The sequence below is a fragment of the Alligator sinensis genome, unplaced genomic scaffold (genome assembly GCF_000455745.1).
Source record: "Alligator sinensis unplaced genomic scaffold, ASM45574v1 scaffold154_1, whole genome shotgun sequence".
NCBI classification, from domain to species: domain Eukaryota; kingdom Metazoa; phylum Chordata; order Crocodylia; family Alligatoridae; genus Alligator; species Alligator sinensis.
The window spans coordinates 1734778-1751890 of NW_005842072.1; the positions used below are offsets into that span (position 1 = coordinate 1734778).

General features: G+C 40.0%; 1 protein-coding gene across 4 annotated transcripts in view; it reads right to left on the reverse strand.

The window, feature by feature from the left end:
- APAF1 (apoptotic peptidase activating factor 1) overlaps nt 1-17113 on the reverse strand; it is a 75661-nt gene that overhangs the window by 2489 nt on the left and 56059 nt on the right. For all 4 annotated transcript variants that reach the window (XM_025204182.1, XM_006023636.3, XM_025204181.1 and 1 more), the window contains 7 exons: nt 15325-15444; nt 8289-8411; nt 5934-6059; nt 4367-4486; nt 3592-3717; nt 2366-2491; nt 1324-1470 (listed from right to left, as the gene is read on the reverse strand). In XM_025204182.1, coding sequence (XP_025059967.1) covers nt 1324-1470; nt 2366-2491; nt 3592-3717; nt 4367-4486; nt 5934-6059; nt 8289-8411; nt 15325-15444 — 888 coding nt within the window. The remainder of the gene's footprint in view (nt 1-1323; nt 1471-2365; nt 2492-3591; nt 3718-4366; nt 4487-5933; nt 6060-8288; nt 8412-15324; nt 15445-17113) is intronic.

A 17113-nucleotide genomic window follows, 5' to 3' on the forward strand; every position in this document is an offset into this window, starting at 1 on the left:
ATTGACCACAAGATGAACATGAGCCTGCAATGCGATGCGGCGGCTAGTAAAGCGACCAAAATGCTGGCTTGCATCCATAGATGCTTCTCAAGCAAATCCCGGGATGTCATCCTCCCCCTGTACTCGGCCTTAGTGAGGCCGCAGCTGGAGTACTGTGTCCAGTTTTGGGCTCCACAATTCAAAAAGGATATGGAGAAGCTTGAGAGAGTCCAGAGAAGAGCCATGCACATGATCAGAGGTCAGGGAAGCAGACCCTACGATGACAGGCTGAGAGCCCTAGGGCTCTTTAGCCTGAAAAAGCACAGGCTCAGGGGTGATCTGATGGCCACCTACAAGTTTATCAGGGGTGACCACCAGTATCCGGGGGAACGTTTGTTCACCAGAGCGCCCCAAGGGATGATGAGGTCGAATGGTCATAAACTACTACAAGACCGTTTCAGGCTGGACATAAGGAAGAATTTCTTTACTGTCCGAGCCCCCAAGGTCTGGAACAGCCTACCATCGGAGGTGGTTCAAGCGCCTTCATTGAACACCTTCAAGATGAAACTGGATGCTTATCTTGCTGGGATCCTATGACCCCAGCTGACTTCCTGCCCTTTGGGCAGGGGGCTGGACTTGATGATCTTCCGAGGTCCCTTCCAGCCCTAATGTCTATGAAATCTATGAAATCTGCAGGAGAGCCTATTAAACTGTTAGTAGGAATATTTTGATTATACAATCAGTTTCCTCTTAAATCAAAAGTCTAATTATGTGATATTCAGCGCTTCTCTTTGGAGTATAAAGAAAACAACTGCTATTGACTAACGTATTTAGTATTTGTTTTCCTGCCTTTAATACAGAATCAGAATGTTAGAAATGCTCCCAAATGCACTATTTGTTTATTAAATACTATATACACCAATTTATAGATTTGCAGGTGGTCCAACATTTATAACACACAGGAAATAATGAAAAAAAGCGATTCTGTTCAGATTTTAAAAAACTGCATTTGGACAGAGATGCAACATGGAAAAATGACAAAAAAAGAAACCTGACAGGAAATTGGATGTAAAATAAAAGAGAAGAAGCTACAGGGAAGAAAACAATTTAGAACTATATTGTGCTCCATATGTATAATCAAATTTGGAATTTAAAATATATTCAAAAATTGGAAGAGTTTTAATATTAAAACACTTTACAAAATGAGTTAAAATTCCAGAAATGTACTAACTCCATAAGGAAATGGGGCAGCCTTATGCTCTGCAAAACCTTTCATGTTGACTAAGACACTCAGCATATCTTCTAATCCTGCATTTTAAATGAAAACACTTTCATTGGGTTTACCTTAAGATATCCTCCAGAAGACACAAGCATCTTACTGTCAGGAGAAAAACAGAGGTCTGTCACCCAGTAATCATGTGTCAGACCTCCTTCATCTATAATGACAGGGGAGCAGAGATGAAGTAATTCACCGCTTGAGACATCCCAAATCTGGGGGAAACAAGACAGACATACTATTAGCAGTATAAATACTAAGGGTCATTGTTGTAAGGAACGTTGGAATTTATTTTTCAATATGAGAGAAATCCAACCTTTTCAATAAAGTGTAATTCTTGCAGTGACAAAGCTACTGAGAGAAGTAATTTTTAAACAATCTTTCACTTCTACTAAATGTATATTTAATCATACAAGCAACTCCTGACAGACTAATCAGTAAAAAAAAGTGCCAGCTCATTATAGAACCCCATGGCTTACAGAAAATACAAGATAAATAAAACACCACCACAAAAAAAAATAATCCAGAATTTACATGACAAATACATGTTTTTGGGAGCTGGTGTAGAAGTGTCATGGTATGTTGTTTTTTTTCTTTTGGTGCTCAATATATAAAACAAAGTTTACAAAAACTCCTAAAAAAAACCCCCAAATGACTAAAATCTATTAGTTGGTAAACCATAAGAAGTTTTACAAAAACGGGCATTTCAGGGTCCTAACCTCACCAAAAATTTCTAACAATGCAACAACTGTCCTACATTTACATATCTATTTTGAATATTTTCTCTTTTTTTTTTGTAGTTTTTAATCCCCTAATTCATGCCAATCTTCTGCCCTTTTTAAAGTAGATTTTGTTATTGTATTGTGTTTCAATGACTTTCAGTTTTGCTGAATATTCACCACTCACAAAACAGCTGCCTTCATAGCAAAAGAACCCATATATTTACCCCTGCCTAGCAATTTCCCCAAAATTTCTCAGGGAATTTAGCTGACCAGAATGCAATTACCCAAATTCAAGCTTGACACATGAACTAGGTTAAGCAGCCCCATGGCATTTTCAACTCCAGCATCTGTTATTAAAAAATGTCAACAAGTAAAAGAAAGAAAGTACCCGTATTTCCCTTTTGTCATCTCCAGTGGCCAATAATTTGTTATCAAATGAAAAAGTACAGCACCGCACGCAGGCTTCATGACCCTTTAGCTCGTGAAGAATGGAGGAACTTTTGAAGCTCCATATCTAAAAATAAAATGTTTAAAACAAAGGAAAAAATATTTAATGGAAAAGCTGCTATGATTTTATCTGTTCTTTAAATATATATTAACATAGGAATTAATATTTAAAATATATGCAGCACCTTTCATATTACCACAGACCCTTTCTAAGCATCACATATACAACTGTTAACAGACATTGTTCCTTTAGTGATTAAATCCCAGAACATTTCCTAGGTATTTGAAAAAGTATGAACTCCTCTCTTTTTGGGTTACACACTTCAAAGCTATTGACCCATTAGGCAGAAACTTGATAAAGTTATTCTAGATAAAAGCATTCCTTAATTAGTTCAAACATATTTTTATAAGCTCAGAAAATGTACTCCAGAGTTTGTTTTTGGTTTAAGACAGTGGAATATGTATTAACTGCCTACTCAAGAGGCTGATCTGATGTAATCTCAAAGAAGGTGCTTTTAACAAGGAGGCCAATAAATTTTCTTTGAAAACATGAAGGAGCCTTTAAATGTTCAAACAAATTGTTGATTTGTAAATACTTAGATGCAGATCTGGATCCATCACTGTGGAAATCCTGATATGGGGCGAGGGGGAAGGAGGGAAAACAACAACTTTCAGAAACAGGAGCCTAAACTTGAGTTTGTAAATCTGTATTTAGACATTGTTCCAAATTGAATTTAAAAGGCAACACCTTGGAACTCAATACTTTTGGAATTTAGGCTGGTGCCTAACTATAGAACTCATTTTTAAAGTTGCATCTGTAAAGCTTTCCAGCCAGCTACTGTCTAGTGTTTTTAGTGTGATGACTTAAAGCAATACACAGAATTATGTAAAACACTATGCACAAGAAGCTTGTATACTTACAAGTGTGTATCTTATAGGAATGTAAGTCAACGACTGTATGAAGGTACATCCATGATCAGTTTAAAAAGAAAAAAAGAGGTGTCTAGTAGAGTTAGAAAAGTAACCACTTCATATATATAATTTAATATTTGAAATGTTTGTGGTATTTGGGGTGACTGTTAGCTACTTCACAAAGGCAGCCTACAAGGCACATTTCAGAGAATACAGACATCATTGTGCATATTTTAAAACATTGTAACAGCAAACCTTGGCAGTTTTATCAACAGAGGTAGATGAAAACTTAGTGGCATCAGGAGAGACAGCACAAGAGAGAACAGTATCTTTATGGCAAGCAAAGTTGACTTCTATTTTCCCATGAATGATATTCCACACCTATGAAAGATATAAAATAATATGGCTATTTTTACAATTCTCAATCAAGTCCATTAAAAAAAACAACCAGTCTAATATAAAGTTAAGCAACAAGATCCAAAAATTAATGTGTGGAGTATTCTACTGGTATGTTAAATTCTAAGTTGTGATAAAACAGTTTGAATAGTAATTGAAAAATACATTTTAAAAACGTTGTCAAAAATGTGTAGTTTTTCACTGCTAAATTATCTATTAAATGCACAATAAACTAAATGCCAAAAAAACCAACATGCAATTAAAAGTCAGCCAAGTTATTTTTTGTTGGTACTTAAGATTCTTAAAAGAATTCTTGGGCTGGCTAAAGACACTTTCATTCTAGGAATAAAAGATGCTCTTCTCTTTAAGCCTTATATACAATGGAATTTTTCCCACCAACGCAGCAGCTACTCACATGAAAGCCACCTACGTAACTCATGCACCACCTTGCACAAAGGTTTGCATGGATATAGAGTGGAATCACTTGGCAATAAAAACTTAGCATAGACAAAATCTAAGTTCAGTTCTCTGAAAATTAAACACTGAGCCTCAAACTTTGTTCATGTATTTTGTTACTATTTAAAGATGCAATAATGTATTTCATTCAACTTGTTATTACACCAACATTATTTACCTTAACTGTTCCATCAAATGACCAAGAAAGAAGTCGTGAATTTTCCAAAAGCCTAAAATTCTTGATTGTTTCATTGTGACCTTCTAGAAATAAGCATTCTTCCAACTCCCAATTCCACACCTGCTTGCCAACACAAAAAGTGTCTAAAACAATAAATAGGCTCTTTCTTCACATTTCATACATAATTTAATAGGGATGATGATTAACAAGCATTCTTTAGAAGAAAATATCCACTGCTTTTTATCCTGCATGGACCATGGAAGATTTGTACGTATTTAGTAAGGAAGCATGAGAGAGCACTAAATGATGGTCAGCTGCAAAAGCATGCTACACAATTCAACTAGAGTTAACAGTCAATCTGGCAGACAGTGACCCTTAAGATATGAAAAGGCAAAAGCCTTTCCCAGTAACATCTGATTAATTTTTTTTTCACTAGTGGATATACACCCAACTGTCATTATTGCTTTTGAAAGATGCAACTGCAAACTCAAATGTTGGACCCAAACATAACTTACCTCAATAAATAAGCTATTCATTATACTTTCCCCACTAACTCAGCTTTCTTTAATATTCAGCAAATACAATCAATCAAATGTTATTTTAAAGTTTCCTAACTTTGTATAGTTTTCCATTTATAATTCAACTGTAAATTTCATATTCAAAGGCATGATTTAGAGCCCAAGTATTGCTGCAGTAAATATGAAGATCCTTTTCTTCTTTACATGTCATTGATATCAATTACTTCATTTTGAATAGAATGAAATAGGTGTTTCAGAGTTGATAACTTTGGATTAGGTCCAAAACCCTTAAATTAACTAAAGAAGCTGAAGTGCCATGTCTGGAAAAAAATCTTTTTTCTTTACAATAACCACATCTGTTCAGATAGTTTTTACCATCTTTGATGTAAAATGGGATATCATAATTATGCAAACAAAAAATACAATTCTAAACCACACAGCCACTGCAATACCTTTGATTTTACTAAAAAGTTTCTTCCTATTGCTCCATACAGTGGAACTGCTGACTTGCTTTTTCTTGTTTCTGTTCTTGGTAAGCATGAACAATTTTATTTATCCCTACTGTCTACCCACTACTTATCTTTTAAATTAAATACTTTGCTGTAGCACTGATTGATAAGTCTAAAAAGTCTTTATTTTCAAAATATTGTTGAAACTGTTCACCTAAGTGACTGTAAAGAAATAGGTATTTCAGACTGGGCAAATAAAAAAATTTAGAACATCTGAACTATTTTACTTAGTTCTTAAAACTACAAATCAAACAAATTATATTGTTTTTGTTGCTCCATGGCAACAAAGATAGAGACCCTGTTAATAATGCCATTAATTAAATCCACATGCAGCCCGGCAGTTTCAAGGATGGAGTGGGGTTAAGTGGAATGACCATACCAGTTTAGACCATTAAAATAAAAAGAGGTTGCATCCAAATGGACCTGGGGACTAAGAATGGTCAGTATGGAAAAGGGCGAATATTGTGGAACCTAAATCATTACAGTGTAACAAACTTCGCTTTAGTGCTCCAATACAACAATACACAGTATTTTACAAACCTGTATAATTGGATCATCGTCACTTGAAATGAGGGTCTGGCCATCAGAGGTAAACAGGCAATGTTGTACAGAGGTCTTGTGTCCACGCCTAGATTTCAAAACTCTCCCACCTGACACCTCTAAAACCTTTCCAATAAAAAAAAAAAAAAAAAAAAAAAAAAAAACAAAAAAAAACACAGGGGAAAAAAAAAAAAAAAAAAAAAAAAAAAAAAATCACACAAAAATCACTGATGGAGAATTAAAAAAAAAAATGAAAAGGAAAGAAGCTTTTAAGAAAACCTGTGAAGTAAAGACAACAAAAGACAGAGTTATACAAGAGTGGTGACTCACAGTAGATGGGAAATAATAAAAAGTACCTTACCCTCCAGGAAACTGAAAAGATAATCTACACTAATAAAAAGTGTCTAATCATCTGTCAGAAGCCTTTGTGCATAAATCATGTGTAACAACCTACATGCACTTTTACACACATTTCTGCTCCATTACCATGACTGCAGCACACGAAATTGACCGGCCTGTGAATGTTATGCTCTGCAGAGGACAAATACATATTTATTTTTTAAATTTAAAGTAGATGTCTCCACCATTTGAAATGGGACAAAGAGGCCCCAATGCTTCCACTATTAATGAGGGTTAACTTTCTTAATGTGAATGAACAAAAGGCCAAAGTGTCCTGTAATTAGGAACACAGGAAAGTAGGGCTGGAAGGGACATCAAGAGGTCTTTTACTCCAGCCCTCTGACCAAGTCAAGATTGTCCCTGACTAAACCATCCCACTCACATGCCTAACTTGCTTTTGAAAATTTCCAGGGATGGAGATTCTGTCCCTAATCCTGTCCCCAACATCCACAGAGAAAAAAAAAATCTCTATCTCCTTTATGCCATTTAAGCATTTGAAAACTATTACCATCAAATCTCCCCTCAGTCTTTTTTTCTCCAGACTAAATTATCCTAGGTCTTTCAGCATTTCCTCATAAGTCATGTTTTCCAGACCTCTAATCATTTTGGTCGCTCTCTGCTGGACTCTTTCCAATCTGTCCACATCTTTCTTGAAAGGTGAAGCTTCAAACTGGACAGTGTGCTCCAGACGAGGCCTCACCAGTGCCAAAAATAGCAAAGGAATTGCTTCCCTTGATTAGCAAGTGACACCCCAATTAATACAACCCACTACGCTGTTGGCTTTTTTATTTTTTATTTTTTTGCGCAATAAGGGCACATGGTTAACTCATATTTAGGGACCTACCTAAATTGTGGCAGAAGTTCACAGTACAGCAGCGCCTTTAATCTTCCTCTTTTCGCTGTGAGCAGTCGCTCCCCCCATTGACTGGCTGAGAGGCAATTAATGCTGTGGTTTTTGCCCCTCAGCCATTCAGTGGCATGGGGGGAAGGGAGGAAGGTCATGGTGAAAAGAACAAGATTAAAGGCATCACTGTGCAGTGAACTTCCACTGCAATTTAGGTAGGTCTCTACTCATATTCAGCTTATGACCCACTGTAACCCTCAGGCCCTTCTCTGCAGTTCTTCAGCCTAGGCAATAACTCTTCTGTCTGTATTTGTGCATGCAATCCTGAAAAAGTTCTGCAACAATTCAAGAGAATCTTTCCTTTCTTACAGTTCCTTCCACTGTTTATTCCACATCAAAGAATAACTGAGGGGGGGGGGTGTGTACTGTGCACTTTTAAACTTTAATAACTAGGTTGCAGGTATGATAGAAACAATCTGTAAAGGGCATTTAAAAGCAAATGTATTAAAGTTTTAGGACAACTAGAGTACACAATGCTAGACTTCATAAGTAATAACGAATCTATTCTTAAATAAGTTGTAGCTCCATGCAGTGACTCAAGAACAACTGGGAAACGTTTTCAAGGAGTTGGAAGATCGGATTGAGCACTGTATCATGATGGATGGTGGTTATGTTGAAGTCTAGCATTGTGTACTCTAGTTGTCCTAAAACTTTAATAAATTTGCTTTAAAATGCTGTTTACAGATTTTTTTTTTATCATACCTACAACCGAAGTTATTAAAAGTTTAAAAGTGCACAAGGACTTTATGAAGACCTTGTATACACACACACACACACACACACACTTGTGAGTGGATAATGGAAGAGTTGCCCTACCACATTAAGAGCTTTAAAATAAAGATTTATTTGAGCACTGAAAAAAACAGTACAATGTACTGTTTCAAAAAAAAAAAAAAAAAAAAAAGAAGCATCCGATTAACTTTCATTCACTTCTCTACAACTGCATACAAAAATACGTTTTTAATACATCAACCAGATTTTAAAGCAAAAAGAATGAGAAATATCTATGAAGGGATTCACTCAGTAGTGTTCTGAAACTGAGAGTATAGTACCTTTACAGTTCCATTCTTCTGTCCAAATGCCGCAAATTGAAGATCTTCACTCAGGCAACAGCAGGAAATAGAGTCTTCAACATCAGTCAGACTGACAGTATGGCCTGTGTTTCCATTAATTAGCTGCAACACAAAAAAGGTTATTAAAATGTATAACAACTTTGTACATCCTAGTCACAAAAAAGTGAGCATCTTGATCTACAGTATGAGCAATCTCCACCCTACCAGCATTTTTAGCATTCAAAGCTTTGGTCTGCATTTGACACATTTTGTTAAAAATTTATTTTTGTAAAACAATTTCTTTAGTACTTTAAACATGGATGATCTAGCCATTGTCTTTATTCAGTCATTTTGATAACGAAAGCTTACTTCTAGCTTTACAGATTAGGCATACATTTATAATAGAAAAGCATATTTAAACATAGGTACTGTGAGTTCAAATCTGTTATTCCATCACAGAATCAAGTTTTAAAATCTATGTACCCAGCATCAGGCACTTGCTCTTCAAAAAGAATAAATGTTAATTATTGGATGAGTTTTAAAGCTCTTGAAAAATGTAGCAATAACACTCCACAAGCAAAGCCACAGAAACAGTATTTTGCCAACCCAGAACCTATAAAAAGAACAAATAAAAAGAGGTATATTCATCTATGGATACATGGATCTTAGAGTAGATTTTCACCTACATCTTGCCTCTGCAGGATTTTGCAACTATGATTTCTGTATAACTATGATGGAAAGTGTTTTTTGGTATGCAACTAATGATTTACAAACACGTATAAAAATTCCTTTAAAATTATTTCTTAAAAACATTAGTGAAGGTGTCAGGGACCTCCCTTGGACATGCAAAAGTAAATATGTGCACTAAGTAAAAAATGACATCTTTTACTTTTTTAATGTATGTATTGCTATTGATTGTGCTGGAGATTGTATTCCTTTACTAAGGCAGAGTATTCAAAAAATGGTACAGATTAATACCAGTAATACGTGAATTGATGTTCCTAGATCTGTATCAACAAGGTTTCTGATTATCTTGATTAATCTCCTTGCAATAACTGATTTAAGCCATTTATTTATAAAAACTATTAGAAGAGCTTAGAAACCCATAACCAGAGTTGAATGATAAGTTTTCTTTGGTGAGTGAGGGCAGACTACAGGCTGCTGCAAAACTGAGCTGCTATTTTTAAGTGTTATGAGCCCAGGTACCCACAGAGAAATTAAGAATCCATGTATTCTTCTGCCAGCTATTCCTTAAACAACACGCAGGCAAACAACTGACACATGGGACAATTTAAGCAATGAACTGCAGATTTATTCATTTAACACTGGGGTGAGCGGGGGTGTATTATGCTCCCACCCTGGACTCCAATATATCAGGCAAATCAGCTCCAGTGTGGAATCACAGGTTTTCAACTACACAACCAATAATTCAGGATGGACCATCTTTTACACCCCCCTAGAATGCTGCTTACTTCTGAATCCTCTCACCCACTCCCACTCATCCAGAGCGCAGGAAGGTAAAAGTATCATTAAAGGAGACTACATTCTACAGAGAGTCCAGATCCTGCTCCTTTATGAAACAAGGTAAACCAGCAAAATTCTGGTAATTTTGAACCTCTGGAAATTTATCCCCACTAGACATTTCTGCAAGATGTGGCAAGCTTTTAAAAAAAAGTCTCACCTTCTCTACTAAGCACTTTAAAATCCTATTGCTTACTGAACTGTGCTTATATGATGCTGCGAGGAAGGTGAAAAAAAATCCCTTGATAATTTGCCCCTGCAGAACATGCAATTGGGTTGTACCCAAAGCATCATAAACATGCAGGTCTTGTGTTATGCTACTATGGAGTAGAGACAGGGCAGTCAATGAGAGCTAGAGACTTTTTTTTTTTTTTTTTTGGAGGGGGTGGGGGTAGGCAAAATTAAAAAATTTAAACAGGGTTGGAAGACGCACAAAATCCAACTAGCCACAGTCACAGGCAATGGGAAGGGGAAAACCAGCAGAAGGAAAAAGAAGCCAACCCCATTTTGCCACACATACCCACTCATCCTCCCCAAATCTCTTCTAAACTTTGTGGCCAGAGATTAGGAAAAGATCGATAGCAAGAACTCTAGTCAATCCCAATTTCGGCCATAATTTAACTTGCAATTTAGAGGAGAAAAACTCTACACCAGGGCTGTCAAATATCTGGCCTGATCATTTAGCCAGTGGTGCTGCTTGTGGCTCTCAGACTGGCCCTGCATGCTGCATGCAGTGTGCCCCGAAACGGCCTACGTTGCATGCAGTAAGCACTACCTTGGCCCTGCATACTGCATGTGGTGTGCACTGCAAGAGGCATGCAGGCCCTGTCTGGGGTGCATGCAGCATGAGGTGCCTGCACTGTACCACCCCTGCATGTTGGATCTGGCCCATGGGCTCTGATGGGTTTAATATCTCTGCTCTACACTCAATAATCAGCACTCCAAACCATTCAACCCAATGCCTAAATTTGAAAGTTACCTGAAAATGTTTCTAAAAGTTGAGGCTATGATGCCAGATTACTTCAGTTCCATTACTCTGTCCCCCTGCCCTTTATAAGCAAGAACCAAGCATGAAGAGACAAGCAATATCTCAAGACAGTTTCATTAAAAACAGAACCTCACTCTATTCTCATTACAAACCAGAGAGTTTAAAAAAAACACACACTATTTTAGTAGTTAAAAAGAGCATTAAAGTTACTCTTAGCTAAGGAAGAAGTTTTCTTAGGTTTACACTCCTGTTAAGATCTTCCAAATTAAAACCAGATAAAAACCTTGTGCAATATAAAACATATTCTAATGCAACTAATGCACAATCCGGACAATACAAAGACAAACTTATATAAGAGACAGTAATGAGCAGAGAGGTAGGAGAATAAAGCAGATGAGCAAGACTAGGAACACTATTTCTAAGCATCTTAACCAACCTTTTTTTCTCCGTGGTAAACATGCTTATGTATTCAGCTCTTGTAAAACACAATGTTCAAATGGCCAAAGGCAGAAAATGATGTTGAAAAAAAAAAGGCCTTTTCCTCTAAATGTCCAAACAGTTGGAAAAAATTTGCCTCACCAGTAGGTAAATGTTTGATATTTTCTTAAACAAGATAAGTGCAACCTATCAGCTTATTTAAAATCGACATAGCCACTCTTTGCTAAGGCTTTCCTGACACCTCACAGACACTCTCTCCCTACTTTGCCATAAAGACTTAGAAGCAGAGAGGTGTGTTAAGATGTCTAATCACCAGGGTCCTGGGTTTTTTTCTCTGTTAAAAAAAAATCCAAAATTCTCTAATTAACCCCCCCAAATTCTCAGATTAAAACCCCTCAAAATCTGTGTTTTTCTGTGATTAAAATGAAATGCCACCAAAGATAGAGGCATCAGTTGAACAAAATGTTCTATTGATATATTTACAATTGTAAAGAAATTTTAAAACAGTGCCTCAATCATGATTATTGTAATAAAATAAATTCTCAATACCTATATAATTTTGGCATTTGATTTTATCATGGAAAATAAGAGCTCCCCTGCCCACCTCGCTCACCAGGATATGGGTGTAGCTGCAGTTGTCCCCTCTGCTACTTTGTGGTGCTGAGCAGCCCTGACATGCCAGTGCCCTGCCTCTGTCCATGCCCATGCTATTGTCCCTCACTCCCAAGCTGGTAGCGCTGGGGGGCCAGTGTCCGTGCTCTCAGGGGCAGGAGGAGGAATGTGGGCATAGGTAACACCATTGGTGATGCATGGGGAGGGGGATAAGGGGCACATGCCCCCCTCATTTTTGTGCCGACAGCACGACGCAGCAAAGGGCTGCAGCCTGGCTGAACCGGCACCAGGCACCCCAGCACCACCAGCTTGGCCACACAGCTCCCCACTGCCCCTGAAGGACCCCTTTGCCCCCTTCCCCTGCTGGAGGGGCAGGCACCTCTGGGCAGGCCCTGCTGGCAACCACGCAGAGCTGTGCTCGCCAGTGGCACTGAGCCCTGCCTCAGACCCCCCCTGCCCAGCCACAGTCCCAGCACCTGGACACCCTCCCCCAGTGCCAGCAGGCATCCGTGCTACCACGGGGACACACACACCCCTTCCACACACAATGTGTGCGTGCGTACATACCCCCCTCCCTCCAATGCACAGACCCCCAGACAGTCCCCAAGCCCCAGCTCTCCAACCCTCCTCTGTCCCATAGACTTACCACTAGTATCTAGCTGCCAGGGCTGTTCCCACCACCCTGTCTGGATGTATTGCCAGCCATGTGCATGCATGCGCATGCACCATGTGTCCCCTGGCTCCCAGCATCCTCACCCTGCTCTCCGCAGCCCCAAGAAGCCCTTGCAGGCTGGAACTCTGCCAGCCTGCAAAGGGAAACCCACGGTTTCCCACTTTCACAGGGAAAATCCATGTTTTACTGCATGAAACAGAAAACCCAGATCCCTGCTAGTCACCATATCTTATTTTGTCATGCACGTTCTAAAAACAAATATAGACCATTTAACAGCTATGATAAATATTAAAACAAAACATTTTAAATGAAAGAGTACATGTTGTGATATATTATGGTTTAAACACCGAGGGCTTCTAGTGACTTCCCTCATTCAACTGAATATGGGCTTGATCTTGTGATTACCTGTAGAACCTCACCTCTCTGCAAAGGCAACTAGTATTGAAAATGGTCAGCATCTTGCAGGACTGTGCCTCTCCCATTACTGCCATGGTAAAACTGCACTACTGCAAAAATCTCTCTTTGGCTAATGTATTATTTTAATACAGGCAATAGATATGGAACAAAGGTACTGTTAAAATAAATCTATCCTATTTTGATTCCTAAAATAATCTGGAAAAATAAGGTCATCAGATAATTTTAACCTACTTAAAACATCATATCTTTTTAACTTACTTAAAAAAAAACCATGCCATTTAAAAAGATCACATACTATAAAACCAAAGGCTGTTATTTTAGGCTGTAGTGATGGCAATAAGACAAAAGTACTAATTAAACAGTGATACCACTTCTGACTGAGCGCATCTCCAGCAATGCTTGTTCACTCTGGACATTTCTAGCCCACAATCTCTGAATCCTGATTTGGCCCAAAATTTATAAGTGATGACTTCTCATCATGTCAACATTTTTAACCTTCTTTGACTTCTATACTTTTTTAATGCATTTTTCTCCTCATGCTCTCACGAGCACGGACAGTAGGATGGGTAAAATATTGGCTGATGGGGCACACCCAGAGTAGTGCTGGATGGGTGGTACTCAACCTGGCGAGATGTGAGCAGGGGGGTAACCCAGGGCTTGGTCCTCGGGCCTGCACTGTTTAACATCTTCATCAGTGACTTGGACGAGGGGGTGGAAAGCACGCTGTCCAAGTTTGCTGATGACACTAAGATGTGGGGCGAGGTGGACACACTTGAAGGGAGAGGCTGCAAATAGATTTAGACAGACTACAAAAGTGGGCAGATGAGAATAGGATGGGGCTCAATGTAGACAAATGCAGGGTACTGCACCTTGGGAGAAGGAATCCACAGCATACATACAGGCTGGGGAGTTCCCCTCTTGAAAGCACAGAGGCGGAAAGGGATCTCGGAGTCATTACTGACTCCAAGATGAATATGAGCCGCCAATGCCAGACCGCAGCCAGCAAGGCCAGCCATACCTTGTCGTGCGTCCAAAGGTGCATCTCAAGCCGGTCCAGAGAAGTGATACTCCCCTTCTGTGCGACTTTGGTCAGGCTGCAGTTGGAGTACTGAGTCCAGTATTGGGCGCCGCACTTCAAAAGGGATGTGGCCAGCCTGGAGAGGGTTCAGAGGAGGGCCACCCACTTGGTGAGAGGGCAGCAGGACAGGCCCTACGAGGAGAGACTGAGGGACCTGAACCTGTTCAGCCTCTGCAAGAGGAGGCTGAGGGGGGACCTGGTGGCTGCCTACAAACTCATCAGGGGAGATCAACAGCAAATAGGAAGAGCCCTTTTCTCCCCAGCACCACCTGGGGTGACAAGGAACAACAGTAATAAACTGATGGAGAATAGGTTTAGGTTAGAGATCAGAAGGAAATATTTTACAGTTAGGGTGGCCAAAATCTGGAACCAACTTCCCAGGGAAGTGGTCCTCGCCCCTACCTTGGGCAAATTCAAGAGGAGGTTGGATGATCATCTGTCTGGGGTCTTGTGAACCCAGCATTCATTCCTGCCTGTCAGGGGGTCAGGCTAGATGATCTGTTTAGGTCCCTCCTTACCCTAGCTACTATGAAACTATGAAATTAAAAAGGGTTAAGGTAGCTTGGCTGCAAGTAAAAAAAATTAAGAGACCTAATCAACGTGCAGTAACAAGTTGAGAAAACAGTTCAAAGGTTTACCCTTTAAGAATCCATTTGTATTGTCCATGAAGGGACATATGGACAGATTCTACACCAAGACAAACGCTGTTCTGCAAGTAGGTAGAATCTGGGCGAGTGGCTATCAGAGGATCAGCCCACCCACTTCCTTTCAAAATGCATTCTTCCATAGCTATTACAGAAGTCAGTTATGACTTTCACGACTGTCTATTTACCTAACTATACACATTGAAGACCTGACCAGTAGACTGCCAAATGAATCCTACTCAAAAGGAAGGCAGAAGAACCTATTCAACTTTTTCCTCTCTATACATTTTGACAGTTAGATGATTAGTCTCAGCAATGTAGGAAGAGATGTCAGGACTCCCAGCATACCATTTATGTCCCATTTTAAAGCAAATTAAATGATTATCCTTACGGCTGAAATATTCTTCCATATAATGTTTCAGGTCTGGATAATACTGTGATTAAAACATGCTAGACACTGAAAAATTTAAAGTAACTAATAAGACAGAACTAGAGGGAACGGAGTCTATTGTAGATTGGTGATTTAGGCAATTGGGTTTTCTTTGTGTATAGCCATATCATTTTGGCAATGTAATGGCACAAATAGATTACTAAATAGGGAAATTTTTAGTAATTTTTTTTTTTACTGAGTTTAGAAGCTGAAATACACAGAGAAACACACTTACTTGTAGATGTGTATGATTGAGAATTGCTAAAATCATCATTTCATCGCCCTTGAATGCAACATCTAGTTCATTTTTCAACGCAATTTCTGGAGGCTTGCACACTTTACTTGTCTCCCAAATCTGTTGAAGAGAATAATGTATCAACAGTTGGAAGGAAGACAAAGACATAAAACTATTAGTCAAAAAGAGAACATGCTGAAAGTTAGAAGCCACTAAGAAGTAACATTTTAAATCAATGAGAACAACTACAATACTTCTGTGATTTTCATTTAGTAGTTTAATGGGAAGTACTCTACTGTTCATACAGTAAGCTCCATAAATAAAGTGCAATAATGAATTTCCTGTCACACCCTGCCCAGTTGCCCAGTCAGTGTACTCCTCTACACTTGTATTAAAAAAGCCATGTATACAAAGTTCACCAGGTCCTAATTTAAAGTTAAAAAACCCTAGAATTAAAAAAAAAGAAGAGAATATCAGCTATAGCATTAAACATGCTATTAGCATAACTAGTTTCAAGAATACAAATTCAACATATCAAAAACACCGATTATGAAAAGTGAGGGAAAAATAACGTGAGAAAAAAGGCATAAGGTTACATCTTTTCAAGAATATTATGGTTTATAAAAGGAATTTATGGGATTAAACAAAATAAAGCATGGAATGATCTGATGTTACATAACCTAAGCAAGAAATAACCTGTAAATATGCAAGTACATAAAGTCAGCTGTGACAGTCTGAAGACAGGCAGAAGGCAGGGTAGAGATACACTGTATAGACCAGAGGCAGGCAAAATACGGCCTTTGGGCTGGATCCGTCCCACAAAGCACTTTCATTCAGCCCGTGGCACACACCAACAAACTCTGCCCCTCCCAGTCCTTCTGCCCATGAAGTGGGGGGAAGTGAGATACTGGCGTATACACACAGCCCCAAACAAACCCTACTGCCTCACTTCCACACTTGTGGGTGGAAGGGGCCAGCAAGAGTGCAGCTTCTGTGCGGGGCTGCTGCAGCCCCCGGGGATCTGCTTCACTTCCCTGGTCTCCTGCTGGCTCAGGACAGCCGGTAGGGAAGCAGCCGTGGTGGGGAGGCTGCAGCTGGGTGGGAGCATGGGGTTGGGGCTGGTGGTAGCAGCACAGAGCTTGGGTAGGTAGTGTGTCGATGTGAGGGAGGATGGGAGGTATGGGGACCCCACCACACTTCCCCCATGGTGTGCAGCCCTGACAGGTGGTGGCAGCAGCAGCAGGCAGGGCACAGGCACCCAGTGGGGCGCAGCTCTGGCCTGCAATGCTCATTGCAGTGAGGGGCGCAGCCTCCCTGAGCCGTCTGTATTGCTGGCACTCCCTGCCACTCATGCGCAACCCCTGCACTCACATGGCATAGGAGGCAAGCCACAGTGCTGGAGCCGGCTGCCTTTCCTGCCGCAGCTGCGCAGCACAGGACAGAAGTCTCAGTTGCTGGAACTGGCTGCCTTTCCCGCTCAACAGGGGGAGATGCCTGGGGCTTCCCTCCCCTGCAGCACAGCCCTGGCAAGGAAGGCAGCCAGCTCCAGTGCCTCAAACTTCTCTCCTATGCTGCGCAGCCCTGGCAGGGAAGGCAGCTGGTTCCAGCACACAGGGCTTCCCTCCCATGCTCTGCGAGTGCAGGGGCTGTGCATGAGTGGCAGAGAGCACCAGCAATACACCCGGCCCAGGGGAGGCTTTGCCCCTCCCTGTGATGTGCAGCGCTGGCCACAGCCATGCCCTGCCAGGCACCTGTGCCCTGAATGTCCCACTTGCTGCTGCACCGTGGC